Raw genomic sequence first — 27,244 nt, 5'->3', positions numbered from 1 at the left:
GACGACCCCGTTGTAGTGCTCTGGTGGGAAGGCCAGGACAGGCTGGGGCTGCAGGGAGCTCCCAAGGGCCGGACTCTGGCTGCTCTCCATGCGCCTTTCCCCTCCATCGGTGCCTGAAAATGCTCTGCTTGCTCCCGAAAAGCAGTGTCTGCCCACCAGGCACCACCAACCCCTAAACCCCCTCTCTGAGACAGCAAAACCAGATCCCATTTCCCCCATGTGCCCACCTGGCAGGGGTGACCGCCGGTACAGACCCCCGGAGCAGATCCCTCCCGCTCCCTCCCCATGGGCAGCAACCAGAGCGGGACGCCAGGGCTGGAGCACAAATGCAACAGATTTTATTTCAGATCATTTGGCTGCTCGCTGTCAGAGGGCTGGCAATGGGTTGGGTCCAGCTCCAGCCATGGTGCCGTCTTAACGGTACTTGGCAGTCAGCACGTTGCCCACGGCGCACAGGAACTTGTCCAGGGAAGCGTGGACCTCCGGGGTCAGGACAGAGGGGTGGTGGATGGCCACCACCACCAGGAAGCATTGGCCCAGCAGCTGAAAGGCAAAAGGAGACGGTGAGCAAGGAGGTGAGGCAAGAGGGTGGCCAAGGCGGGTGCAGGAGGGGAGCCGGGCTGGTCACCCCTTCCCAGGTGCTCACTTTGAAGTTGACGGGGTCCACGCGGAGCTTTTGGGCGTGGAGGTCACTGAGCTTGGAGAGGGCGCCCGCGATGTCATCAATGTGGTTGGCAGCCTCGACCAGGGCAGCCGCCACCTTCTTGCCGTGCGCCTTCACCTGAGCGGAGCCATGCTGCAGATCGAAGTGGGGGAAGTAGGTCTTGGTCTGGGGGTAGGTGGCGAACATCCTGGGGGACAGAGAGGGTCAGGGATGGATGAGACAGGGTCACACAGGACAGCTGCGGATGGGGAGAGGATGGGGGCAGGTGGGAGTTGGGGACAGAGAGGGGAAGGGATGACGGCAGGGATGGACACGTACCTCTCCAGGGTCTCGGCGCCATACTCCTCGGCATGGCCGCCGATTTTGCTGAAGACGCCCTTGACGTTGGTCTTGTCACTGCCGGACAGCACCATGGTGTCACCTCCGCGTTGGCAGCCCCCAGCACGGGTGCCCCCGCCGGTGGCCGCCTCCCTTATATGCGGTGCCGGAGCACCGCCCGCCCCCAGCCCGCCCCGCCGCCCGCCCCGGCCCCGCCGCCGCTGGAGCCCGGCCAGCGCCGCGCCCCGCTCCGCACCGCTGCCCCCGCACCGCCCCGGCCGGGGGTCGCTGCCCCCCGCCACCGCCCGGGGTCTGGGTCGGGATTAGGGTTAGGGCTGGCATCAGCGCGGGATGGGTGGTCCGTCCCCTCTGGAGAGGGCTGGCTGCAGGGTCAGGCTTAGGTTTAGGCTTAGATTTAAGTTTAGGTTTAGGTTGGGGGTCTGCGCTGGCCTGGGTTGAGGTTGGGGTCTGCACCAGAGGAGTCCGTGTGTCCCCCCTTCCGGCACAGGCTGGGTTCAGGGCTCATTGTGGGGCACCGACTGATGTCCCCCTCCCCAGTGCAGGCACAGCCTGGATATGTTCTGGCAGGACGTTGGGGACAGCAGCGTGGGGGTTGTGACTTCAGTAGTGTAGTGGGAGTCTGTGGTCCACAGACTGAGCCTGTCCGGCGCTCCCGGCACCCGCACGCAGCGCCACAGGCACCCGCTTGTACCGACCCATCCACGCATACACCTGAACTGCCCCGGTACACGCATTGCCATCTACCACAGCCCCTATACATACACATCCTTATAGAATCACAGCATCACAGAATGGTTTGGGTTGGAAGGGACCTTAAAGCCCACCCAGTGCCACCCCCTGCCCTGGGCAGGGACACCTCCCACCACACCAGGTTGCTCCAAGCCCCGTCCAACCTGCCCTTGAACACCTCCAGGGATGGGGCAGCCACAGCTTCTCTGGGCAATCCTTGCACACCCACACGCTGTCCCTGTGCACACCCTGCCATCCAACGCAGACCCTGTACACAGCCGCGCATTTGCGCTGCCCCACTGCACCTGCTGCTCTGGTTCCCTCAGAACACCCCAAAACGGTGTACCCCAAAGAACAACATGATCTTTAAGGTCCCTTCCAACCCAAACCATTCTAAAGCGTGTGCCCTCTTCACACCCGCAACCCCTGAACTGCAATCACATCACCCTTTGCATACAGACCCCGGAGCTGCCCCGGCCCACATGTGCTGTGCTGGCCCCAGTGCTGCGGGGGTGACGCTGGTCCCTGGGAAGGGGGGGACACTCGGCAGAGCCAGGGGGATCAGCCCTGGGCACTGACACAAGCAGCTGGTCGCAGCAGCAGGAGCTCGCAGGCGGGGAAGGAAGGCAGGCAGGGCCCATGGTGAGCCCCGTGTGCCCCAAATGATGAAGGTGAGGAAGGCAAGAAGGTGAAGATGAAGATGGTGAGGAAGACGAGAAGGGTGAGGGGGATTGGGCTGTTTCCAGTAGGTTCGAGGGCTGGTGCTGGCAGGCAGGGGACAGTTCACACCCGTGTTTCCTCCATGGCCGATGGTTCTTATCGTTTGTGTTTGGGGGAGATTAGCTCGAGCTGGCACCATGTCAGAGGGGGGAGGAGGGGAGGACAAGGGAGGGGGCTGCTCTTCTGGGAAGCGGAGCCCAGGGAAACAGGAGCGAGGCGGTGTGTCTGCCTGTGCCTGCATCGGGGGAGGGGGGCAGAAGAGCCCTTCAAAGTGGTGGCACAAGAATAAATGGGTGTAAACGCACATGAGGACACTGGGGTGTAGACTGGGATGCGTCTGAAGATGGAGGAAAAGCACTGTGGGATCATGAGTGGTTTGCAGGAGCAGGGGCCAGTGTGGCCCGGGGGCTCCCAGCCCTGTGTTTTTGTGCAGGTGGGGTCCCCCAGCCCCATGTTTCTGCGCAGGTAGAGTCCCCTGCAGCCCTGTGTTTCCTCGCAGGCATGATTTCCCCCAGCCCCAAGTTTCTGTGCAGGCAGGGACCCCCCAGCCCCGTGTTTCTGTGCAGGCAGGGTCCCTGTCCCCGCACACCCAGCGCCCGGCTGCTGCCTGCTCTCGGCCACCGCAGGCACAGCTCTCCTGACGCACCATCTCCCATCCCTCAAGAGCGCTCGTCTCCTCCTCCCTCTGGTGTAACAGCACAGGGCAAACCCAGGGCTAGCGTAGTATCTCATAATCCATCGCCTGTGATCTGAAGACAATGTGTTATTTCTTAATTCAGGCTCCAGGACCCTGAAACTGGTGGCCCACCCTGCTCCCACCCTGTCCCGGTGCCAGCGGAAGCGCAGACGCCCTGGGCAGGAGTGGGGGCACTTCCCTGGAAGTCAGTGGGGGTTTGTGGCTCAGGGGCATGAGCCCAAGAACAGTGTTTGTGCTTCATGGTCTGCAGTGGATTTTTGTCACTCCATGAACTTGTCTGATTGCTTTTGGAGCTCATGCAGACGCTTGGCTCCCACAGCATCCCCAATAAAGTCCTAAACAACCATCGTGGTAGATGGAGCCAGGAAGGATTAATCCTACCCCCACCTGGAGAATCCTTCCAGGGGATGCAAGAACCACATTTGGCTTGGCACATCCTTTCCCCTGCGTCCCGAGGGATGCAGGCAGGGCAGGGTGACAGGCTGAGCTCCATTCTCCAGGTCCTGCTACCAGCATTGTCGGCATCCCAAGCTGGGGAGGTTGGAAGCAGGCAGGACTCTCGGGGGGGCACCCAGGGAGTCCGTGTCCAGTGCTGCCTCCCTGCACTAGTCAGCCTTACCGGCAGCTCCCTCCCTCACTCCGATGGGAGCACCGCAACATCACAGCCCACTCCAGCCCCCCACCCCAGCACAGACGGACACGGTGCGGTGGCAAAGGTGTCTTTATTGATGGCACCCGGGCACGGACGGCAGCTCATCTGTACTTCTCGGCCAGCACAGCGGCCACGGCCGACAGGAACTTGTCGAAGGCGGCGTGCACCTCGGGGGTGTAGTCTTTGCCCAGGTGCACAGCCAGCACCACCTGCAAGCACTGCGACAGCAGCTGCAAGACAAAATGGGGCTCAGCACCATCGCTATGGCCCCCGGTCCCCCGGTCCCCCATCCCCCTGTCCCCCTGTCCCCGTGCCCCACTCCCCGTCCCCTGTCCCCTGTCCCCCGCCTGCCTTGAAGTTGACGGGGTCGACGCGCAGGTTGTAGGCGTGCAGGTTGCTGAGCTCAGACAGGGCCTGGCTGAGGTTGTCCAGGTTCTTGACGGCGTTGCCCAAGGCGGTCACCACCTTCTTGCCGTGGCTGCGGATCTGGTCAGAGCCGTGTTGCAGGTCGAAGTGGGGGAAGTAGGTCTTGGTCTGGGGGTATGTGATGAACATCCTGCCGGAGTGGGAGGGTGTCAGTGCTGACGACCCCCAGCCGGACCCCCCACACCAGACCCCCCGTGGGGCTCCCACCCACTTGCCCCCCTCGCCTGTGGTGTCCCCAGGCCCGGCCCGCACCTCTCCAGGGCCTCGGCTCCGAAGTCCTCCTGGTGGCCGAGCACCTTCTCCCAGATCTGCAGGATCAGCTTCTTGTCATCGGCGGTCAGCATGGTGGCGGCTGGTGACAGGGGCAGGCAGGTCTTGGTGGCTGCAGCACCCACGGGGACGCTCTCTTATAGCAGCCGGCACCTCCGCCCTGGCCTTATCTTATCGGCGCCGAGGGTGGCGGGGCTGCGGCCGACGCTGCTGGGCCCAGGGAGCGGCTGCGGCGTTGCCCCAGGGGGCCCCGGCTGCCCCGGGGGGCCCAGCCCTGAGGAGGCCCCGAGGGGGCCCGGCTGCCCTGCCCTGCCCCACTGCACCAGCCCCATGCCATGCCGGGGACACCCCATGGTCAACAGCAGCCACTGGCATGTCCCATGGGTGCCACGGCCTTGGCCTTGCCGTCCGGCGTGTCCTCAAGCCTCCTGTTGGGATCCATCATTCCCGCCAGGGCCTGGTCCTCCCTGGCTCCGCGGGTGTCAGGGTGGGTCCCACATGTGTCCCCATGTCCCTCATGTCCTCCAGACTCTGGCACATCCAGCCCCTCTCTGCCTGAAGAGCCCATGGACATCTGAGCAGGAGCCACGGACAAGCCCTCCTAGGTCACGCTCCGGTCATCCCTCCTGGGATCGACCATGGGAAGCACCATCTCTCCAGCAGCCCGGAGAAAACTGGGTGGGGAAGAACCTCCTTTTTGGGCACACGATCTTCCCAAAGCCCATCCTGTGATGCTTGTCAGGCCTGGGCTCCTGCCCTTCTTCCCACCCAGTGTGTGCTCCTGCCTCTCCGTAAACACCGGGACATCCCGCAGGGCATGTGGTGGTTGGCGACTGTCACGTCCTTTGCTCAGCCTCTGTTCGAAGTCTTTGGTAAAAATTCGGGGTTAGGGACACACCAGATGCTGACCTACCACCTAAGCTGTGGATTTAAATGTAGCGCAGCATCATGTCTGTCTCTGCTTCTCACTCTGCCCCCCAGGGAATAGATTTTGGGGTGCAGAATACTCTGGGAGGGGATGCAACCAGGAAGATGACCCCAACTAGCCAAAGACGTATTTCATACCGTATAACGCCATGCTCAGCAATAAAAGGGAACAGAGGGGGTTTTAGGGAGCTTTAGGGGTGTTATCTATCTTTGGGGACTGGCTGGGCATCAGTCTGCCTGTGGGAGGTGGGGAGTGATTGCCTTTGCATCACCTGTTTTGCTTTGTTTTCTTCCCTCTTCTTCCACTTATCCTTCACTTATTAAACAATTATTTCTGTTTGTTTATCTCTTTGATCTTGGCCCCCAAGTTTTCTTGCTTTTATTCTTCCTTTCCTCTTCCCCTCGTCCCATTGCGGGGGGGGAGTAAGAGCAGTGCTTAGCTGCCCACGGAGGTTAACCCACAACTCCTACATACGGAGCATCCCTGCACTCCCCCCAGCGTGACCATCAGTTCTGTACTCTTCCTTGTTGCTGCTTTCCAGAGAAACCCTAGGAATTTGTGGTCCCCCAGACGCCATCAACACTGGTCTCCATTGGCCAGTTGTATTCCCAAATTTCAAACGCATGTAAAGTTCCCCATATAAAAATAAGCGATGTCAAGCAGGAGGGGGTGGTCCCTTTACCAAACCTGCCTAGCAGGTGTGACAGCCCAAGGTGTTCATGAAGCACATCGGATACCTTGTTGATACCCCATGGAGAGGAGGATGAAAAGCCACTGCCCAGCATTGCTCTGGACTGTGACGTGTTTTGGATAGGCCAAACAAAAAGCCTGTGTCCATTCAATATCCTAGAACGGTAAAAGACATTTTCCTGGTCAGCCTGGAAACAGTCTGTGGTGGATACACCTTTGGTGAGCGGGAGCAGTCACAGGGCTCTAGCCTCTTCTGGGCTTCTGCTCAGTGTTATGTTATTCCCACTGAATATTATGTTATTCCCACTGAATTTACACACCCTAGCACATGAATTAGCACATGAATTAGTACATGGATTAGGACATGAATTTACACAGCTTACTATTTTCCCCTCTGTATTGTGTAGACATTTCAGAACACCCCCTGCCTGAACAGTAAGGTGTAGGTGGAACACACACCTGGAGATGAAAGCACAGAGACCAGAGCTCACATTTGAATTCTTTATTGGTTTTTGCAGATGACCGAGCCCCTGCACAGGGGATTTGAGAGGACTGCATAGGAAGGGGTGAATACCCCAGAGCCTGGCAGCTGGGACGCGCCATGGATGTGCGTCCCTTGCCCTCTGTGGAGGCCATTTATCTGTACTTCTCAGTCAGAACAGAGGAAACACTGGACAGGAACTTGTCCCACGCAGCATGAGCTTCTGGGGTGAAGTCACTGGGATAGCGGGCAGCCACGGAGCACAGGATACAGTGGGAAAGCAGCTGTAAGGGAAACCAGGATGAAATCCATCATGACCAGTAACAGATGTCAGTCTAGGGGTCTGCAACAGATCTTGGTCCCAGCATGCTCTGAGATGACAACTACACGTCCCGACCAGGCCCGATGCCATGTGTGAAAAAGCAGAGTTGCCTTTGGTATAGGGCAAAAGGCACTGCTCGATACCACTCCCTCTTTCCAAATGTCCCTTCCTTCCTCCCCAAAGGGAAATGCAGCAAGGTGGAAATGTTTAGAATTTACTTTGTTCAAGACAGGTGATGTAACTTGACTTGTGAGGGAGGTTCGTAAATTGCAACAAAGACAGCAGAGACTCGAGTCTGTCTAACACAAACCACAGGAGCCACCCAAGTGGTTCTTTGCCTGAGCTGGACCAGATCTTTCATTAAAAGATCCAACCTCAGGTTAAAAATCAGGTGGGGAACAAGCAGCGATGTCAGTTGGCAAGTCTGATCAAGCTGCCGTTAGCCAATGGTCACTAATTCTGTGATGGCAGTTTTCATCCCTGAAAGTCCCTGTGCCCACTCACCTTGAAGTTCACTGGGTCCACCCTGAGGATGTAAGCGTGCAGCTCACTGAGCTTGGCCAAGGCGCCTCTAATGTCATCGATGTACTTCACAGCTTCCCCGATGGCATTCATGACCTTGGAGCCATGACCGCGAAGCTGGGCTGAGCCTTGGCTGAGATCAAAGTGAGGGAAGTAGGTTTTCGTCTGGGGGTAGCTGGAGAAAAGCCTGGAGGAGAAGGAGAGAATGAGATGCAGCGGTGGAAGCAACATGCATGAGATGGTAAAACCTCAGAGGAAGTGCCGTGTAAACCCGCCAGCTACAGAAGTGCAACTCCAGTGGTTGTAACAGAGCTTCGGGATCTTGAAGCCTGCATCAAGAAGGTCTTTCTGCTCTTACACCTCTTCTGCAGTATGTGCAGAGTAGACAGTGGGCTAATATGTATGTACTAGAGAAGAATGAAATGTCAAAAATAATTTTTAAATTCATGTATTTTGGGGATTTTTGGGGGGGTATTTTAAAATAAATAACAGCCCCAAATTGTCACTACATTTTCTATATCACACTGTAAGCCCATTTGCAGGATCTTCAAACTAATATGAGCTGAACAAACCAGAATTGATGTGAGTGGTACTCAGCGTCCTGGAAGGAGTATCACAATACTTTACATTGAGCTGTAAATAACATTTAAATAACTCTAAGTAACATCATAATTTCTGAACAATTTCCAGGCCATTATCCCTTTTGTGACAACTTGCTTAATTAGTGTGAACTTCGCATGACTGTGCCGTACTTCATGCAGGGGGTCCAGTTGCCTTGTTTCCTAACAGTTTGTTACTTATCTACTGGAACAATGAAATGTGCCCAGTGAGTTTAGTGGCCAACTATTCCCTTAATGCCTAGAAATGGCACAAGAAAGCGCAACACTTATACAGAAATTGCATCACTTGCACAACAAACCACTTTGAGTTCATTTCCCAACAGCGATAACCCTGTTTCAGGACACAGAGTATGAATGAGTTGGAATTCCTCACCAGGGCTCCCGACTATGAATTCTTCTGAATTGCTATAATGAATAAAAACCCATCAGAATTACTTAGAAAATTGTGTTTTGCCGTAAGATATTGAATCCATCTATTAGCATTTAGTAGCACAGATACAATTCCTGAAAATTATGCACCAAACAACATAGAGGTCATCCAGCAACTCTCACCACTCCCAGTGTGCCCTCACTCATGCCAGTTTGATGCGAGATGCATCCTAACAGCAAAGCCAGAGGAGATACCCTCTTCGGAGGGCTTCCGGGGGACTTACCTCTCCAGTGATTCTGCCCCAATGGCATCGGCTTGGGTAGCCACCTTTGCCCAGATGGCGGCCACGGCGGCCTTCTCGGCTTGAGTCAGCGTCATTGTGCAGGAGGGTGCAGGCTCAGGTTCTTCGCAATGAACGCTGAGAGGAGGTTTGGATTCATCAGCCTGGCGGCCCTGCTTATAAAGAGGAAGGGGAGAGCGGACGTTGGTGCCTGTCCACGCTCATTGGTCACTCCAGAGGTCCACCCATGGAGGTGGGAGACTCTTATCTCCTATTTCGGCAAGGGTCAGCTCACTGACCCCCTTGCTTGCTGGCGTTATCAGCTTCTTGCTTCTTAATGTAATGGCCGTGTGGCCCGAAGAAATTGTCTGGACACATATTGATACACGAACAGACAGATAATGCTGGAAAATTCCAGTGACAGAGGGTTAGGACACATCTTTGAGCTGAGGAGCATGTGCACTTCAGGCATATTAAGGGGCTGGGAGAAAAATCTGCATTCTCTGCCTTGCTTCACAGATGAGGACACAAGACTGGGCCTTTCTGTGCCATAGCGTACACTTACAGTGTATTTGGCTGCTCCATGGCCCAATATTTCATATGAAGTGATTCCTAAGTAGTGGTAGGGACAGGCTGGGAGACGTGCTGTACAGTTCCGGGGGGCAGTGAGACGCTGACTTAGTGGGAATCAGTGGAGACTTTGCCATTTGCTTCAGCACTGCCAGGACTTCACTTTGCCAGCCTCTTGCAAAGAATTAGGGACACACTCCACAACTGACATTGCTTATAACGACACCAGTAGTAATGATTCCTATGGACACAGGGAGAGGGAGCTTATGGAATTGAGTAGGGTCCTAGAAAAAAGCATGTGTGTGTAAAAGAGCCCAGTCAGGCTTTTTTATTCATCACTAAATGCCTCATAGGGCACGTCTTTGATTTCTAGCGGTGTGATCTTACTGTTAATTACCCCTTGTACTGTCAAACAGCCCTCAGCAGCACAGCCAATGCGGGCGTGCGCTGTGCTACACGCTGGACACGTGCAGGAAAGCCTGGTCCCAGGATAGGTGGCTTGTAGCTTCAGGGCATGGACACACTTGATGGGTGAAGGACTAAACAAGCGAAGGGAAGACCAGCACAAGTCTGTAATCACAGATAAGTGGGCAAAATGTCAAAGAAATACCCTACTGGAGATGGTCGCTGCTGAACCTCGGGGAATGAATATCCTGCCAGCACATGAAGCAGAGGTAAATCTCTCTGACACCCTGATAAACTATGGCAGCCATACACATCACCACTGAGCGCTGGCAGCCGTGCACTGAAAGCTGGCTGGTACAGCCAGGGAGGGCAGATAGTGTCCTCTGCCCAAATAGCCTCGCACGCTTGTGCAGAGGAGGTTGATATGTATGTATAAGTCAGATTCCTCGCCAAGACGTGTCTGCGTTTCACAGCAGCGCTGCCGGCTGCTACAGAGGATGCTCCCCAGACACACTTGGCCTGCAAAAAGGACAGCCCTTCTAGGGATCTAATGATACTTGGGTCATCTGTGCATTGTAGTATGTCCAGCCTACGGTTATCTGCACCAAAATAGCAATGCTGGTGCAAACATACCACCCAGCCCCTCTAAATGTCCCACAGGAGCAGGCAGCAAGCTTGGAGCCACTCTTGGGAGCCACAGGGTGGCTGTGCAACACTGCCGGGTAGGGGAACTCCACTGTCGGCAGATGTTGGGTTTGGGGTGGGAGGTAGGCTCTCATGTGTGGTCTGCTTATGGTGGGGGCTGCTTCTGTGCCCTCACATGGGGGTAGGTCTCTCCTCTCTGGGTAGACTCTACAGCGCAGAGGAGTTGATACGCTCTGCCACCGGGTCCTGGGGTCAGGTGGGAAGCAGCAGGGATGGGGTGCGACAGCGGCTGCTGTATCCCCTGGTGTCCCCAGTGTTCTGGTGGCTGCAGTGGCACTCGCAGAAGGGCTCTGACCCACCCCTTGGGCTTTGCACTGCGCTCTGAGTTTAAGCCTCTCCGTGCGTGATCCATCAGATGAAGTAGGAGAAGCCTTCGGCTTTCCCAAAGGGCAGGCACAAAGCACTTGGTGCTTCTTGATCTGCAAGCCTGGTTCGCTGGGGTTCAGTGGGGTTTGGTGATCCTGTATCTTCATCCCCTCTGTGGAGGCCAGCACCTTATCTGGGATTTCATTAAAATCATGCCCGGTATCACAGCTCCCTCCTCGGCCCTCCTGCCCACTGGCTGGCCGGGTAATTCCCTTCTCTCAGCACCTCACTTTAACAGGGGACACAAGAGGGGACTCACTTGAGACCCAGTGAAGACAATGGCTTTATAATAAGGAATATTATCAGAGTGCTCTTTGTATATCCTCCCTTCAATAAATGCCATACATGTCCACTGAAAACCTGGAGCTAACTGCATCTGGCTACACAGAGGCAGTGCAGAGCAGTGTCCCATTAAAAGTGCCTCTGATGGGATGGGCAGCAGTCCCTCAGACAGGGCAGAGGAAAAGCCAATATTCAGTTTATACAGCTTAAATGGATGGAGGTATCAAGAGAGCCTGTATTCATCATCCCTGGCTACATGCATTTTAAAAAACTGTTAAATATGTTAAATATACATTTATATAATGTTTTTGTCTCCTCCCCAAAGTGCTGCCTCTTCTGTCGCCCGCTGCATGGCTGCGCTCCAAGCTCTCCTCCGTGAGAGTGCTTTTAATCAGAGGTCACTCAATCAACGCATGAGGGAAGCGACAGTGACTCAGATATACCCAGGGATGAGGCAGAGACCATCAGGACTCCATCCTATTTTGCTGCTCACTGTTTACGCTGAACATTGATCCTCTGTGACTTTAGGATTAAGGTCTGTGTAGACATGAGGGTCAGAGTGATGCCCACACAGGGTTGGTCATCACTTTATGGAATTTGAATGCATTTTCTGAGAGTTACTCTTGCACTATCACAAAAGCCAGAGCAGCCAAAAGATGACAGTGGTTTGCTGGAAGGAGCTCATCACTTGCCCAGGATGAGGACTGTGCTGGTGATGGCTGTCCTGGGGACATTCCTGATCCTCAGGAACATGCCTGGTGGGAGAAGTGTGATCCTCAGCCACATGCTGCAATGTGAGGTGGAGAGTGATGGCCTCTGTCCTTGCATGGACCTCTCAGACAAGTTCCTCCATCCCAGTGCTCCAGCTGCCAACGAGGTAGTGAGACACACAGGTCCTGGCCTGAGCGACACAAGGAGTTGGACAACATGGTCGCTGGTGTTCCCCTGGTCACAGGACCGATGATGAACAGTCCTCTGGAAACCCCACCAGACCTGCCTTCCTCTCTTGCTGCTGCTGCTCACAGTTACAATTCATAAAGCTCTGGCAGAGTGTCCACCCTTGTGCAGATGATGAATATTTGCCATGAACCTGTGAAATGGCACCAAAGGTGACGCCAAAAGTGATTTTCAGTATTAACGTAGGTCTTTCTTAATCCTGTTGCAAAAGCAGGCTGCCAGTTTCTCCTTTTAAAAGGCAGAAGTGAGGAACAGGCCTGTTTGCTCATTAGAAAAGCGGGATTACAATTTCCATCAGCCCTGACTGTAGATCCAGTGACCAGTTGAACGGCACACACGTCTGCTCTAACTCTGAAAAATTTTGGGCTTATCAAGTTTTGGAAATCTTAAAAGTGGAATCTAAGTCCTGGCTTTATTCTTGAATTTCCTACCAACTTGCAGCAGTTTGCTTTAACTAAACCACAGCCTCCAAGAGCTGGAAATGAGAAATATGTCCGCAATTTATTATTGAAGAAAGTAAAATTATGCTTCGACGCAGACAGGCCAGGAAGTTTTAACGTGGCTGCCCAGCGCTGGCGCAGGGGGAATGCTCTGCTGTGATAACACGACATGACTTTAATCACCCCCAGCCAATTCTCCCCCCTCGGCGACACCTTCTCTTGCTCCAATTGTTATCGCCGGCCTCGTGGAGGAGAATGGCCCTGCAGATTACGGCTGCCCTGCCCCTGCTCATCTCTCTCTGTGGCCACCCACCGCTGCCTGCCATCCCCAGGGGGGACGCAGAGTGAGCAGGGATATCTCAGAGCATTCAAATATCCAAATATTGCAATCATACGCAGGAGAATTTACATGCAAAACCCAGGACATCCTCTAACATAATTGCTGATAATTTTCTGATCTCAGTAAAACAGAAAATATGACGAATGCAGCAAGGCAGCTGCCTTGGTACTCTTACTTGTCTACGGGCAGGAGTAAGGTTACAGGAACCACAAGGCAAGTTCGTAGAATCACAGAATCACAGAATCATAGAACTGCCAAGGTTGGAAGGGACCTTTCAGATCATCGAGTCCAACCATCAACCCAACACCACCAAACCCACCACTAACCCATGTCCCTCAGCACCACGTCTGCCCCTCTGTTAAATACCTCCAGGGATGGCGACTCCACCACTGCCCTGGGCAGCCTGTTCCAATGCTTGACAACCCTTTCCGTGTAAAAATTTTTCCTAATATCTGTCTTAACCCCCCCCGCCCCGGCGCAACTTGAGGCCATTTCCTCTTGTCCTAGCTGTCTCAGTGCTCTGAAGCCCCACAAGACCTTGCAATGAAGGTGAGGAACACGACCAAGCGCACCTTTCCAGGAGCATGGGGAGCCAAAGGGTCCGATTATTCACAGCCTGGCCCCTGCAGGCACCCTGCAATGGCGACTGTGCCAGTGGGCAACGAGCTCTCGCTGCAGTTTGCCACCAGCTTTGAGTGAAGTTCTGGACTCGCAATGGCTGAACTGGCAGAATCACTGGAAATGACCCAAAGAAATGGGATGGGGGGAGGCAGGCCTCCGGCAGCCCCTGCACCAGGGATCCAGGGCCAGCACCAGGGCTGACGACCAGGGGGGCCACCACAGACAGGCTGAGGGTGCTGGGCCATGCTGGGGACACTGGGCTGAGCTGGCTGGGGGTTGCAATGTGCTGTTCTGAAATGGGGGCAGTGGTCTATACTGGGGGACAGGGCTGTGAGGTGCTGGTCTGCACTGGAGGGCACTGGTCTGTACTGGGGGACAGGGCTGTGAGGTGCTGGTCTGAACTGGAGGGCACCGGTCTGTACTGGGGGATGGGGTGGTGGGGCTGTGAGGTGCTGGTCTAAACTGGGGGCACTGGGCTGTACTGGGGGACAGAGCTGTGGCACAGGGTGAGTTGCTGGTCTAAACTGGGGGGCACTGGGCTGTACTGGGGGATGGGGCTGCGGAGTGGGGTGAGGAGCTGGTCTGAACTGGGGGCACTGGGATGTACTGGGGGACTGGGGTGCAGGGGTGTGAGGTGCTAGTCTGAAGTAGGGACACTGGTCTGTACTGGGGGACAGGGCTGTGAGGTGCTGGTCTGAACTGGAGGGCACCGGGCTGTACCGGGTGGCGGGGCTGGGGAGTGGGGTGAGGAGCTGGTCTGAACTGGGGGCACTGGGATGTACTGGGGGACTGGGGTGCAGGGGTGTGAGGTGCTGGTCTGAACTGGGGGCACTGGGCTGTACTGGGGGATGGGGCTGTGGGGCTGTGAGGTGCTGGTCTAAACTGGGGGCACCGGTCTGTACTGGGGGATGGGGCTGCGGGGTGGGGTGAGGAGCTGGTCTGAACTGGGGGCACTGGGATGTACTGGGGGACTGGGGTGCAGGGGTGTGAGGTGCTAGTCTGAAGTAGGGACACTGGTCTGTACTGGGGGACAGAGCTGTGAGGTGCTGGTCTGAACTGGGGGCACTGGTCTGTACTGGGGACGGGGCTGTGAAGTGCTGTTCTGAACGGGGTTGTGAGGCAGGGACCCGGCTCCGCTCAGCCCGCAGCCGGGAAGCCCGGAGCCGCAGGCCGCGGCCCCGGCCCCGGCAGCTCCTCCCCAGCAGCGGCGGGCCGGGCCCGGTGGCGGGCGGAAGCGGAAGCTGAAGGCGGCGGGCGGCCTTCTTGCGGGCCGTGCCGGTCGGTGCTGTGCCGGCATGGGCGAGAGCACCAGCCCCATCAGCGTTATCCTGGTGAGCTCGGGCAGCCGCGGCAACAAGCTGCTGTTCCGCTTCCCCTTCCAGCGCGGCGCCGAGCACCCCGCCGCACAGGCCAGTAAGTGCGCGACGCCGCGGGGGCCGGGGGCTGCGGCTGCTCCGGGGGGAGGCCGGCAGCCCGCCATAGCCCCTGTGGGGGCCTGGCGTCCCACAACCCCCCCTCACACACTCCCTGTGGAGGCCTGGCACCCCCTCACACGCCTCAGGCCCTCCGTGGGGGCCCGGCAGCCCCTCACATACCTCAGACCCTCCATGGGGGCCTGGCCCCCCGTCACACACACCTTACACCCCACGTTAATTGAACCACGTTATATCCATGTGTAATTATCGACCCATTGCCTTGTTGGTCTTCCTGGATGAGCAGTGTGAGTTTTAAGAGCTGTAGGGGAAGGAGGAGGCAGGGTGAGGAGTGAAGGCACCGATGAGGGATAGCGCATTCAGGAGACACTGAGCAAGCTTTAACTGATGATGGGTAGAAACTAAGAGACTTTTGTCCCATAACGGGTGGATGTGGGTTAATTTCTTTAGGAAAATAGGAACACAGGACCGTTCAGGTGCCAGCAGAGGTTGTACCCCTTCCACCGACATTCCCGATCCGGGATAGTGTCAGGTACCTGTTGGCAGCCAGGGAATTCCAAAGGCAGGATGGCTGTGCCCGCGGCGCTGCCGTCAGGGTCAGTGTCCCACCTGGCCTCGCCGGGTGGCAAGTGTCAGTGTCTTGGTGCATGGCCTGAAGGTGCTGCAGGGCAATGAGGCTGTTTGGTGTGGGTCACTTGCTAACTGCCGTATGTCACGAGAGGTTTGACACCCCTGTTTAGGCTGTGAGTCTCTTTTTACCAAGAGAGAATTGTCCTCAAACCCCTTTTTGTTTTTATAGGTACAATGTGAACACATGGGTGTTTTTGGCTGGCTCCCGCCCCCCTCCTGCTTTTTGTTGGTAAAGGATTTCAATACCTGTGACTGCAGGAGGGGCTTCTGGAATATTATCATTGTCCTGAAACCTGAGCAATAATGAGGGGAATGCACTGGTCAGAATTTTATTTTCCACTCACAAACTGCAAACTGTTGCCTGGCACTTGAGAGAAAAGTTGTTTCTCTGAATGTTTTCCTTTCTCCTCTTTATCCCCGAAGATGAAAATCTCTTTCTCCTAATTTTTGATGTGTTTTTGAGTGAGAATATTAAAAACAATATCTGGTATCTGTGTCTAAAAAGGAAGGGGCTTTCTGCTTTTAATATTACTTTTTTTAGATGTCTGTTATCGATAACTTTAGAAAGGGCACAGACAAGTATTCTTTTAATGCACTTATTTTAATGAACACTTTAAGGAGATTGTTCCTTGAAAAAGCTGTCTTTATTCTTTGTTTCAGATAAGCCAAGGAGTCGATATGCCGTGAATAGCTCTGGTGACACCACAGAAGATCAAGATGGGGACTCCAGGTAGGGGAAAACATTTCTACTTGCCTCAGAGTTTGAAACAGAGGAGAGATGGCCTCTTGCTCTCTTGCCTGCTAGGTCAGTAGGCAAATACGCTCGGACTGTATAGAAGACAACCTGCCAAAAAATGCTTTAATGCCAAGTTATGAGTAAATTAGTGCTTAGTAATGAGGAATTTCCCATGAGGGAATGCTACTGAATGTATTGTTTACTGGGGAAGGTATAGGTCAGATATTTTGTGCTCAGTAGAAAGGCAGTATTACTCTTTCAAAGCTAGGATTATTAATACTTTGGCAAAATTCCACTTTTCTTTACCTGCCTACCTCTCTAACTGGATTATTATTCAGTTGCCTCAGATTCTTCCCTAGCTCATGCAATTGTTGTATGGAATTGCTGTGCACTAATGAATAACTAATTTTGTTTCTCCAGATGTAGCTGCCCTTGTCCGTGGAGTGAAATAGTAGCTCAAAAGCAAACTGAGACTTAAAGATAGTTTTTAAATTACAGGAAATCAGGGGGTAACAAACCCACTAAAAATAGGCAGCGTGTTGTTCAGCATGCATGTACGTACGAGTGGACCCTCTAATTAGTTTTTGTGGACATATTGAAATCTGCTGCTTGGTTCTAAATTTATCACTACCAGATATGAGACAAATCTGGAAAAGAAAAAGGATTTTTGTCTGTTGGCCCATGGATTGGTTGCAGATCTTTTTTGTGATATGTGTCTTAATCTCCAGTATTAATGAAATGGGGTAGTTGCTGCTGCTCTTTCGTATAAGAGTGAAAAAGAAGTACTCATTGCTTGCCCCCAAAAAAGAAATTTAGATCCCAACCTTGCAAAATGTAAGCTTGTTCTTAACTTTATGACTGAGAATGGTTCAGCTGAAATTAAAATCACCCATAACAGTAAACTTCGTCACATTCATATGTTTTTCCAGGACTGGGATCTTACGAAAACACATTCTCCTTGAGGTCATTCATATCTCTTGCCTCTTCTGGTGTCTTTGAAACCTTCAAATGCAGCATTCTGTCATGTCTCCAGCACGTGCAGTACGGTACAGGGCATGACTCCAGTGGGAGCGAGCCATGGTTTTGTAAGTTTGGTAACTGGGGAATGGTGTTTCGGACTGTGTTGTGGACAGCAGCTCTTATGCACATTAGGAAGGCTCCGTGCGCACGTTTGCTGGTTATCTCAGGGATTGTGTTGGTTGCTGTTCAAAACCCTGGCTCTGTTTTTTCCCTGGATAGATTAAGACGGTGTTGGAACGGTACCAGCTTCCGTCCGATACTGATTCATGTTGCCTCTGCCATTTTGGGAGGTTGGACAGACGACTTAATGCAGAGCTGTGTTCGCTGGATGTTGCCTCTGGTGCTGAGTTAGTGTGGTGCTGAATCAATCAGTGTGATGCAGTATGTGGTTACTACAGTGATGCAGGAAAAGCTTTTATCATTTCAAATTATGGTCATATGAGAAAACTGCTAGTGTTTTTCTCAAACTGTTTTTAAGTAGATTGAATGTCCTGGCATGTAACCTACATTAAACAAAGATTTAGATTATTTCATTGTAGTGGTGTCCATATCTCTGAGCCTGAAAGTTGGTGCTTAGTCTTCTTGTCAAGTATTTGTGTTATAAGCTTTTAGTGTTTAAAAGAATTTATGATACCTCAACTGAGCTCACTAAGTGTGAAGTATCACAGTTACGAAGCACTGAATGAAAGAATATTAAGGCAGAAATCCCCCTTTGCAGTGATAGTCTTCAGAAAAAAGAAACTGTTATTTATACAGTTCTGTATATAGCAATACATACAAATTCTGGCTGCAGTGCCTGCACCTGACTAAGGTCAGTGTTTATAAACCTTATATGTACTTAAATGAAATAGAGGTGTTAGCCAGCACAGGTCTTTCATCAGGAAGCTCCTTAATATTATCTCCTGTGCATCTGTCCGTAGCTGCCAGGCAGATGAAGGGGAAACAGAAGCAGAGGAGCATTTACGTTGCTCTGAAAGTGTTGGTTCTGCTAGAGGCCAGATATCGAGGTCCAGCACACTGCTTGTGCTGCTCACATGGCTGGGCATCTGCATTCAGAAATTCAAAGTCTCTTTCAAAATTGAGTTTGTTTCAAGTCTGTTTATTGAAAAGCTTTTTCCCAATACCAGTGTAATCAGTGTTGTAAATACGCTGCATCCCATAAAACTGATGTAGCAGCTAAACATATCCTTCTCTTCAGTGGTAGGAGCTAGTAGAAGAAATCACTGATGTTCTCCATATACTAAATACTATTAATTTATATTAGGCAAGATGAGGTTGTTGGCAGAGTTAGTGTGTTTTACTGGCCTTACTGATACAGGTAGAAAAAACACCCAACTTTTGGATACACAGGCCCTTTTTCCAGCACAAAACAAAAAGGGATCTTCAAAACGGCGTACAGCATGTTGCTCATGCTTTTTGATTTGTATCAGACCATTCTGGGAGTAACAGAAGTTGGTGCCTTGCAGTCGAAGAGATTCTAAGGGGAGAATGGAGGCAGAAGGGTGCAGATCTGCTGGCGAGAGTGAGATGTATATGATTTGTAAACTAGGAAAGGAAGCTTAACCGCCATATGCTGTAAAACCAGTATTGTCATTGAGCCCATGGGGTTTTTTCCCTCACCAGCGTTACAAATTTTTGCTCCTGGGCTCCTGTTTGGAATGTGGTTTGTATGTTCCCATTGAAGATGAGGCTGGAGACACCAGGAATGGAGCGGCTGGTTTTGGGAGAGCCATTCCCGGTGGCAGCTCTGTGCCTGTAAGTTCGTTCTTCGGCAGTGCAGTGGTGCAGCTGTTCTCTTCCTGAAACGCTCTGTTTGGTCGTCCGTGGAGAGATTTCATCAGCATGAAGTCTGGTCTCTTTTCTGGTAGTGGTGATTTTCTGATTGGAGTTGTTCTCAATGACAGCAATTTATTAAGTGGCTTCATATTATTTCTGGAAGGCTTCTCAAGGAAAAGTGGGCAAAAAGATTCCTTTCAGTCACCATGTATGAGTCGCATCTGTTGATGTTTTTGGTGGCACAAATTGAGGCCTTGAAGTGGGCAGACTGCGAGGCTGAGTTGATGGTATATGGCAAGTTTGATAATGTTGAAGGACTGTGTCTTTCCCATGTTTTCATGTTCAGTAGCAAAGGTTATTTCAGATTTATCTGGTTGCTGCAACATTCTTATGAGGGTTGGATTCATTCTTTTTTATACTGGATGGCGGTCTTTAATTTACTAGCAATCTAGCACCAATCGTATCCTAGATAAGGTTCAGTATTGCTTTTTTCCTAACCTATTGGAACCTAGATCAATTATTTTTAAGCTGATCTCTCTTAGAGCAGTTGAGATGTATGTACTTCTTTATGGCCTCAGAAAGGACAAAATTAGGCCAGTTTAGGTGCCTTAACTCTCCATTTCCGTGTAATATTATTTGTATGCATAATTGGATTTCTTCTAGCCTTCAGACTCAAATTTCCAGGTCATTGTTATGCTTTTTGGGTTTTTTATAGACAATTGTAGCCTATTCATGATGATCCTACCTCTAGGTTACTGCCACGTGTTTGCTTCTATTAATTTCTTTTCAGTGGAGCTGTGTGTCTGGGTCTCCAGAATACAGGTTTTTCTCCCTTTTAAAAGCAAGTCAAGCGTCAAAAGTGGTTGAGGTGTGTTGATGGTGGCAATGCAACAAGAAGGTATTCAGAAGAATCTGTCACTGTCAAAACAAATTGCCTGTCAAGTGTCTCTCTTTGCTGGCTTCTTCTCAGCCTTTCATCATTTGCTCTCTTCAAAAACATCCTTCAGTTTTTGAGTGCTTTACCAGTAATACATACGCCTCACAGCTTATGGAGAGGCCTGCTAGTCTCGTCTCTCCCCCCGGCCCCCCCCGAAAAAAACGTGAGGCAGTTACTTTTTTGAAGCCGGAAGATAATGCTTTGTTAAATCAGTTTGAAATGGGTTTTGTAGTTTTTTCTGAAGGTGGTATAGTGAGCAAGCAAAAATTCTAATGAAGATGCACACAGAGTAACATATGTTACGCCAGACTTTGCATTTTTTAGTAGCACAACTGAGTAACTGAAGGAGGTTTAGCAAGTTTGACAGCATTGGTGTCCTTAATTGGCCAAACACTTCTGTTACGAAAAAAAGGCAACTTACTGACAAACAAGGACTTGAATGTCTCTTTCTAACAAACAGTAATTCTCCTGTGGTAACATTTCTGTATCCTCTGTCCCTCTTTCACTGGACTCCAGTGTTCTTCCTTGTATTTGTTCTGAAAGGCTTCCTTTCTGTAACCCCGTGCTTTTCCATTCATCCATCCATCCCTTCAAACATCCTTCCTGTAATATCACCTCCTTTGTATAGTTTGTCATTCGGGATTGCTCTGGGTTCCCTTTTCAACATGACCAGTAGAAATGTGTTGTCTTTTGGATTAAGTAAGTGTTTTGTCTCTCCTTTCTAAAGTGGACAGTGTAATCCTTTTACCAGATTCATTTTTAGGAATTTTGTTTCAGGAAAAAAGTCTTTTTTTCCTTCTTATGTGTAGAAAAAAAAAAAAGCAGTTGACTTAAAATGAAAATAGATGTTTCCCTGATGCAAAAGTGAGTACAGCTGTTAAGAGAGCTTTCTGCTGTACACCTGTTTTAAAGGTTTTCAAGTTCTTTGCCTTGAAAACTTTTTCAGCCTGCTTTTCCTAACTTTCTGCTTATTGCCTGGGGCAGAGAGAGATGGAGAATGACTTCATGCTTGTGCCGTGGTTCTGGCCAGGCTTGTACCTATTGTTTAGATCCCTGGCGGGGTGCAGGAGTGGCTCTGTGTGCAAGGCCCTTTACAGAACCCTGGCTGTGCATGCAACAATAAGTGTTTGGCATCCTCTTTTTCTAAGTCTTGGTGGTATGGAAGCACCAGAACCAATTGTGAAGAGCTGTGGGTCATTTGGGGCTGCACGGGATGTTCCTTTGGTGACAACTCTAGTAATAATGTAGAAAAGAAACTGAAGTATAGAATCTGCTCTAAATCAGACTGCAACCTCTTCTATTTTCTCTTAAGGTAAGCATGAATTAAAAACTACAGTGTTAAGTACAGCTCCATAAATGCAACATTTGGTGGGAACACATTAGAGCAGCCGGTGCTAGCGAGATGCCGTAGCCTGTTTTCTCCATGTTGTCAATCTAAGCCTGCAGTTTATCCCAGGAATTCACCTACTGTTAACTTTTGACTCTTCTCAATAGTTATATTTCCTTTACAGGAGTTTAACCCTTAATAGTTCATCCTAGTTTTTAATATTATACCTTTTTTCTTTTTTTTTTGTATTTTGTGTACTTGCCTCGTTTATTTTCTTGTGTTTTTTGTTTTGTGTTTATGGCCATGTTCCCATTTCAGAGACCAATGTCCTCTAACTGATGAGCAATTGGTTTCGGGGTAAGACCAAACGTTCTAAAAAATCACCTTTGTCTAGAATGGCTTTCTTTTCTCACCATCCTTTTAATTGTGCTTTGTTTCTGGTTTCTGTTTTACACTGAATGATGAGATAATTATATGCTAAATCACAATGTCTTTAGGCAACGTATTGCTACAGGTTTATGCTAGGGTAATTACAAAGGTCCTACTAACATTTCTGTGCTTCCTGTAGGGTATCCAGAATGGGTATGGTAGCGTCCCTTCTGTGAATTGAGAAAAGTTGTGATCCTCCATGAATGCAACAAGTATAGCCTTGGCATTGTAGTTATCCCAACAAGGAGCCCTAAACCAGATTGCTTTCTGATGAGCAATGACTTAACAGTACAGATCAGTGAGTAAACTGTGTAATCCCACAGTAATTAACGGAGAGCTCTTCAGAGACCTGGTTTTGAGCACCTGCTCTGATTGCTTGTTCTTGGTGCCCCAGTAAGCTAAACTGGATGACTGCATTGTACCCCCTTTTTGAATTTGTGGAGAGAAAAGTGCTTATCTCTACCCAGGGCCTCAAAAGTATTAAACTGCATCTCTACTCCCTGCTTAACATAAAGATGCTCACCTAGATACTCAGCTCCCATTATAAATTACTTCAAAGAAGAATTCTTTATAAGAACATTGCTTTGAATTCCTGTGGCATATTAAAAGTTATTGTCTCTTCTTGGGGAAAAAAAAGGAATTTGTGTTTGACTTTTCCCCCTCCTTTTCCATGTGCTAAAGCAATTGCTCTTTCAGCTGGGTTTCCAGAGGAGATGCTGGTGCCAGCAGTCGATCTGCACTAGCGCAGTTTGTATCGTACTGCTGGATTGTCTGCTGTTGCTGCCACATTTAGCGCGTGATAGGAGTGGGAGGACATTTTTGGGCAAATCAAAGCTTTTCTTTTTTGTATTTGGTTTCCACCTGCTGAATTCCTTAGTACAGGAGAGGTTTGCTTCCCTCTGGAAATCACAATGCTCGGACTAATCTCATAAAGGAAGAAGGGACTGTTACTGCCCATGCTGCCCAGCTGCAAAACCTAATCTGCTTCTTACAAACTCTGGGGCTCTGAAAAGTCCGTATTTTTAGGTCATTGTAATACACCCCGGAGATAAGAAAATTGGTAGTAAAATATCTAAAGTGAAACTGTTATTTTCAAAGAGGAGATGATGAATTGAAATGATGGGAATAACATATCTGCTGTCCCTCAATCTCCTTGTTATCCTGATGGCTAGCAAATATATAAATTATGTAGAGCATTGGGGGGAAAAAAACCCCAAACCAGCAAAACCAGTAAATCCAGGCTGTCAGATGAGAATGGGGCTGGAGTCCAGGTCACTCTTGAGAGAGCCTGCGGTGATACCAGCTGTCTGTAGCCATGAAATAGCACTGGGGTTATCTTTCCTGGCTGCAGTTGCAGTACTCTCCCAGAAAGAGAGGTCTCTGCTAGTGAGACGATACCAAGGACTTCACAAAATCAGCCTTTTAATCTCCTCCTCCCCACAGAGCCACATAGAAGGCAGGGCAGACAGAGCTGCTGGTGTCACGAGCTCTCCTGGGGAACTGCCGAACTGATACGTTCAGCACCACATTTGTCTGTTAAAAGATCTGCTGGTGTAATTCCTTGTAAAAGTCAAATCTTAACAGTGGTGAAAGTCATCATAATGATCAGTTTCCCAGCTCCCAAGGTATCCTTTGCCAAGGCTGGGGGAGGGAAGAGTAACTCATTTCTTACCAGCATGCAGGCATTTTCTAGTTTACCCTCCTTCTCTTTACACCCCCCGAAAAAACATATGCTCGTTTTAGATCCGTCGCTATTACAGTCTTCCTGACTCCATGATGAGCCTATTAACGAGCACAGCTGAACAGGGCAAAAAGAAGGGGGAAAGCTCACTGCTGTCATGGGGACTTTTTTTCCTATTTTGAATGTGATCTCCAAGGATTGTCCGTCCAGGTCCTGTTTGAGGACGCTTTGCCCTTTCTACACGATCTCTGTGTGTTGTGCAGCCCAGTGCAGTGCGGTGGCTGAGGAGCATGGGCTCAGTGGCCCCAGGACTCTCTGGCTAGTCTCCCCATCTCTATTCTTGCCCTTAGCTGTGTTCAGAGCAGAGGAGCCAGAGATTTGGAAGTTTTTACAGAGCTGCTCCTTCCATAAGCCAAATGTAAGCAGCATGCTGTGGTCAGAATGATCTGTTTGTACAAAAACCAGGGGCTTTAACAGCTCATAAAGGCCCTGTGTTGTCCTGCATCTTCAGGATATGTAGGTCTAATAAAAGAAATGCCCCCTGGGTCACATGCAGCTGGATACACACAAAGGATCTGGCTGTGTGCATTTGTCTTAATTTCTGTAGTACTCCATAACTCACTCAGAGTGAACCAGGAATATGGAACATTAATCCCTTCTCTGTGCATCGAGGGCTCACTTGTGGCCGAGAGATAAGGTGCGCGCAGCACACGCCCAGGCCTGCCCTTTTCTCTGAGTGATACTGGGTTATCTGGGATACCTGCCTGGTGGAGGGGGATGGTCTGACAGAGACACATGCTCCTGAATGTAAATAAAGAAAATGAAATAAACATTTTCATTCTTAAAAAACTGTTCTCATCAGAAACTGGTTTGAAATTCATTTAGTTAAACAGGAGCCTCCGAGAAATCAGATGAGGAAAGAACTTGCTAATATCAAACCTTGCATTGCTCCTATTCTAGAACAACAAGTTCCCTCCAGCAGCTAACTGAGCTCCCCTTCCCTGTGGATTTGAACTCCACTGTCTCAGGGGATACCCTGAGGAAAACAAACATTTGTAGAGACCAGGCGAATGCTGCAAGGCCATCGGAAAGAGCAGTTGCAGAATTTCTCTCTCGTCGCACTGTATTCTTACCCATTTTTGCAGCAGTAGCTGTATTTTCCAGGGCAGGCTCCTTGTAGATACTTGTCCTGTCTTGCAGCTGCCTTCTTCCCACCACCGATCCGGAGCAATCCAGTAACACCATGGTCGGCACTGGGAAAGGTCTGCCCTGTCACAAATTGGTCTCAGTTTGGTTTATCAAATGAGAAGGTGCAGGTGAGGCCAGGCAGCTCTCAGAAGGGTACCAGTGGCCTGTTGACCACAGATTGAGATCTGTTGAGTAACTCTGAGTCACACTGATGAGATTTGGGAAAGGAGGGACAAGCGTTGGATGTATGTTTCTTCTAGTTCTAGAATCAGCTCTTTCTTGCCTTCCCCTCTTCCATACTGGGTGGCTTAAAGATCTCTGTTGTGCTTGAGTGACAGGCTGTGTCAATATGTAGTTGCTTAGTAAGTTCATTAACCTGCAGCTAAATCCAGGCAATGGCTAACTCAAGCTGTTTTTATATTTAAGTGAACTGCATCTAATCTTTCCAGTGTATTTTGCTGAGCATGTAATTAAATAAGCATGACCCTGCAGTCTTTGTCGTGAATGCTTCCTGTTTTATAATTGCGATGATCTGAGAGATGTAATTAAGGGGTTCTTAATTTTCCATAATTGGTGGTACTCCAGGTACAGCAATTCAAACACAATGTACAATCCTTTAAAAACTCACAAGTTAAAATATATCTGCATTTGGAGGAATATTCTGCGGGTATGCTTTTTGAAAATTGTAATAACTTCTATCTCTGCTCTTCAAGGTTTTCAGATGTCATCCTGGCAACAATTTTGGCTACCAAGTCAGATATGTGCGGCAAAAAGTTTGAACTGAAGATTGATAATGTTCGCTTTGTTGGCCATCCCACCTTGCTCCAACATGCCCTTGGGCAGGTATGATCCGAGGTCCGCTCTGGTGACTGGCCTTCTTTTCAAACTGCGTGGCTTTGTTAGGAAACTTAGAATTCAGAATGTGCATCTTTGCTTTTTAATCCTGTTTTTAGTTCACGATGCTCAAAGCTGTCTTTTATTTCCAGATAGATACAGTGAGTGGCAAACCAAGGGAGCTGTGTCAGTGATTCACAGAACCCCCCTCCCGGTTAGCGTAGGAAAGCAGTGTGGGTAAAGAGAAGTAATACTAAGCAGTCCAGCTCAAAAAGCTGTTTCTCATCACATTAGTTATTGCAAGTTAGCTCTTTAGCACGTCTAATTAGTATGGCAGTTAAAAAAAACCCCAACAACCCCACACTAAAAACCTTCACAAATGCTAGAAACTACGTCAGCCTTGTTTTTAACTCTAACTGGTGCTGAAGTTGATTCACAAAGCTCAGTGAGAATAGGTAGGGAGTTGAAAGAGATCTAAAATTTTCTTGTGGACGAGGTCAAGCTGCTGTTTGCATTGAGACCTTGCTCTGTGGCCTGTGTTTTAGCTGCTTGGAATGAAAGCAGGTGCCGCCCAGGCTATGGAAAAAGGACCTGCTTAAATCTAGGAGAGAATTAACATGCTTCTATGTGCAAAATATTCCCTGTCCCATTCCTTCTTTCTGATAGACTGCAAGAATGAACTAGACTGGTAATTTCTGAACCCTACACTGATCTCTGTCACTGAACTGCTTTGGTCTCCTTTTTCATCAAATTTACCAAGTCGTTCATTTTTTCAGGAAAAATAATCTGCTTGCCAATTCTATCATCCTTTCTATCTATAATTAGAGGTGCAAACAGATTGTTGGGAACTGCTGCTTGATATTTAGAGGACCAGACTGCTTTAATCCAAGTGAGGAGCTGGCCTCAAGCATCAGAAAATGCTACTGTTCCAGTTTTGAAACTCAGTCGTGAGTCTACAAGAATTGTGATGGAGGATCACCAAGACTCAGTCCTTAAATGCTTAAGCTGTTTTGGAAGACACAATTCAAGTGTCCCCAGGGTGTGCAAGTACATCACCAGCCCCAGACAAGGCAAGGAATGAACTGGGCCCAGGGTCCGGCCAGGGACCCCAGCCAGGAGCAAAAGGAGATAGGACCAGAGACGGGGCTGGAGGACAAGGCTGCAATGTACTTAACAAAGGTCCATCCTGGAGACAAGCTACCTACGATGATGTGTGTCGAAGGTCCATCCAGGAGACGGGTCTGGAGACAGGCACACCTATGGGCCAGGGGCTCAGCTTAAATGGGGCTCCTGGGTCCTGGGCAAAGGTGTGTGTGTGGAGACCCAGCTAGGGCTGGTCAGGCCCTGATCTCTCACAGTTATCACATTTCTTTATTTTGCTAATCTCCTCTGAAAGGCACAACTTTCTAAACGTGGTGTAAATGAAGTTGAAAATTTGTATTTGTGTTTTTTTCACCACTTATGATTATACATTCTCTCCACTTTCCAGTCAGCTTTATCCTAATTGCATGAAATGTCTCTTTTTTCAATTTGTCTAAATAAAACTGCATCCAGGTAAATAAACAAAGTTCTAAAGCGCTGTAAACACTTTTTTGGTTGCTTCTTGTAGGATCTTCTTTTTGGGTGTGTCTTATCACCCCAGAACTTTCTGGTGTCCGGAATGTTCTAGACGTCACAGCTGTCTCTGCTAGTGCATTTGAGTCTAAATCTTGGACCCTTTTGCAGTTAGGAGGATGGAGCTCCTTTCCCATGGAGCAAAGGCAGTAACTGGAGTCACCTCTCAGTCTCTGGTTTGGGTTTCTTCAGAGTTCATACTGCAGTAAATTAATCCACAGGACAGCTCAGCAAATTCTTACT

General features: G+C 50.1%; 4 protein-coding genes across 17 annotated transcripts in view; 1 reads left to right on the top strand and 3 right to left on the bottom strand.

Annotated features, from left to right (window-relative positions):
* Positions 1–316: 316 nt before the first annotated feature.
* LOC141747306 (hemoglobin subunit alpha-A) lies at positions 317–1,143 on the bottom strand. Its single transcript, XM_074597383.1, has 3 exons — positions 983–1,143; positions 647–851; positions 317–543 (listed from the first exon to the last, which is right to left on the bottom strand). Exons 1-3 carry the CDS (start codon positions 1,075–1,077, stop codon positions 415–417), a joined length of 429 nt encoding a protein of 142 aa, XP_074453484.1. The 5' UTR covers positions 1,078–1,143; the 3' UTR covers positions 317–414.
* Positions 1,144–3,855: 2,712 nt separating this feature from the next.
* On the bottom strand, positions 3,856–4,638 carry LOC141747509 (hemoglobin subunit alpha-2). Its single transcript, XM_074597846.1, has 3 exons — positions 4,480–4,638; positions 4,153–4,357; positions 3,856–4,031 (listed from the first exon to the last, which is right to left on the bottom strand). The coding sequence occupies exons 1-3, from the start codon at positions 4,569–4,571 to the stop codon at positions 3,903–3,905; spliced, it is 426 nt and encodes a 141-aa protein (XP_074453947.1). The 5' UTR covers positions 4,572–4,638; the 3' UTR covers positions 3,856–3,902.
* A 2,009-nt stretch (positions 4,639–6,647) lies between these two features.
* On the bottom strand, positions 6,648–24,621 carry LOC141747105 (hemoglobin subunit pi). Its single transcript, XM_074596789.1, has 4 exons — positions 24,499–24,621; positions 8,714–8,886; positions 7,423–7,627; positions 6,648–6,880 (listed from the first exon to the last, which is right to left on the bottom strand). Exons 2-4 carry the CDS (start codon positions 8,806–8,808, stop codon positions 6,752–6,754), a joined length of 429 nt encoding a protein of 142 aa, XP_074452890.1. The 5' UTR covers positions 8,809–8,886; positions 24,499–24,621; the 3' UTR covers positions 6,648–6,751.
* Positions 14,617–27,244, top strand: part of NPRL3 (NPR3 like, GATOR1 complex subunit) — a 45,669-nt gene continuing 33,041 nt past the window's right edge. For 2 of the 14 annotated variants that reach the window (XM_074596762.1, XM_074596759.1), the window contains exons 1-4: positions 14,642–14,809; positions 16,120–16,189; positions 21,574–21,612; positions 25,267–25,396. In XM_074596762.1, the coding sequence (XP_074452863.1) occupies positions 14,692–14,809; positions 16,120–16,189; positions 21,574–21,612; positions 25,267–25,396 (357 nt within the window). In that variant the 5' untranslated portion in view covers positions 14,642–14,691. Of the gene's footprint in view, positions 14,810–16,119; positions 16,190–21,573; positions 21,613–24,153; positions 24,173–24,518; positions 24,628–24,696; positions 24,799–24,892; positions 24,916–25,101; positions 25,139–25,266; positions 25,409–27,244 lie in introns of those variants that run through there. The other 12 variants (XM_074596763.1, XM_074596761.1, XM_074596775.1 and 9 more) reach the window with 11 other exon arrangements.

This window comes from Larus michahellis, chromosome 8 (assembly GCF_964199755.1).
Source record: "Larus michahellis chromosome 8, bLarMic1.1, whole genome shotgun sequence".
Lineage (NCBI taxonomy): Eukaryota > Metazoa > Chordata > Aves > Charadriiformes > Laridae > Larus > Larus michahellis.
The sequence above is the reverse complement of the archived record's forward strand: the minus strand, read 5'-3'. Positions and strand labels throughout refer to the sequence as shown.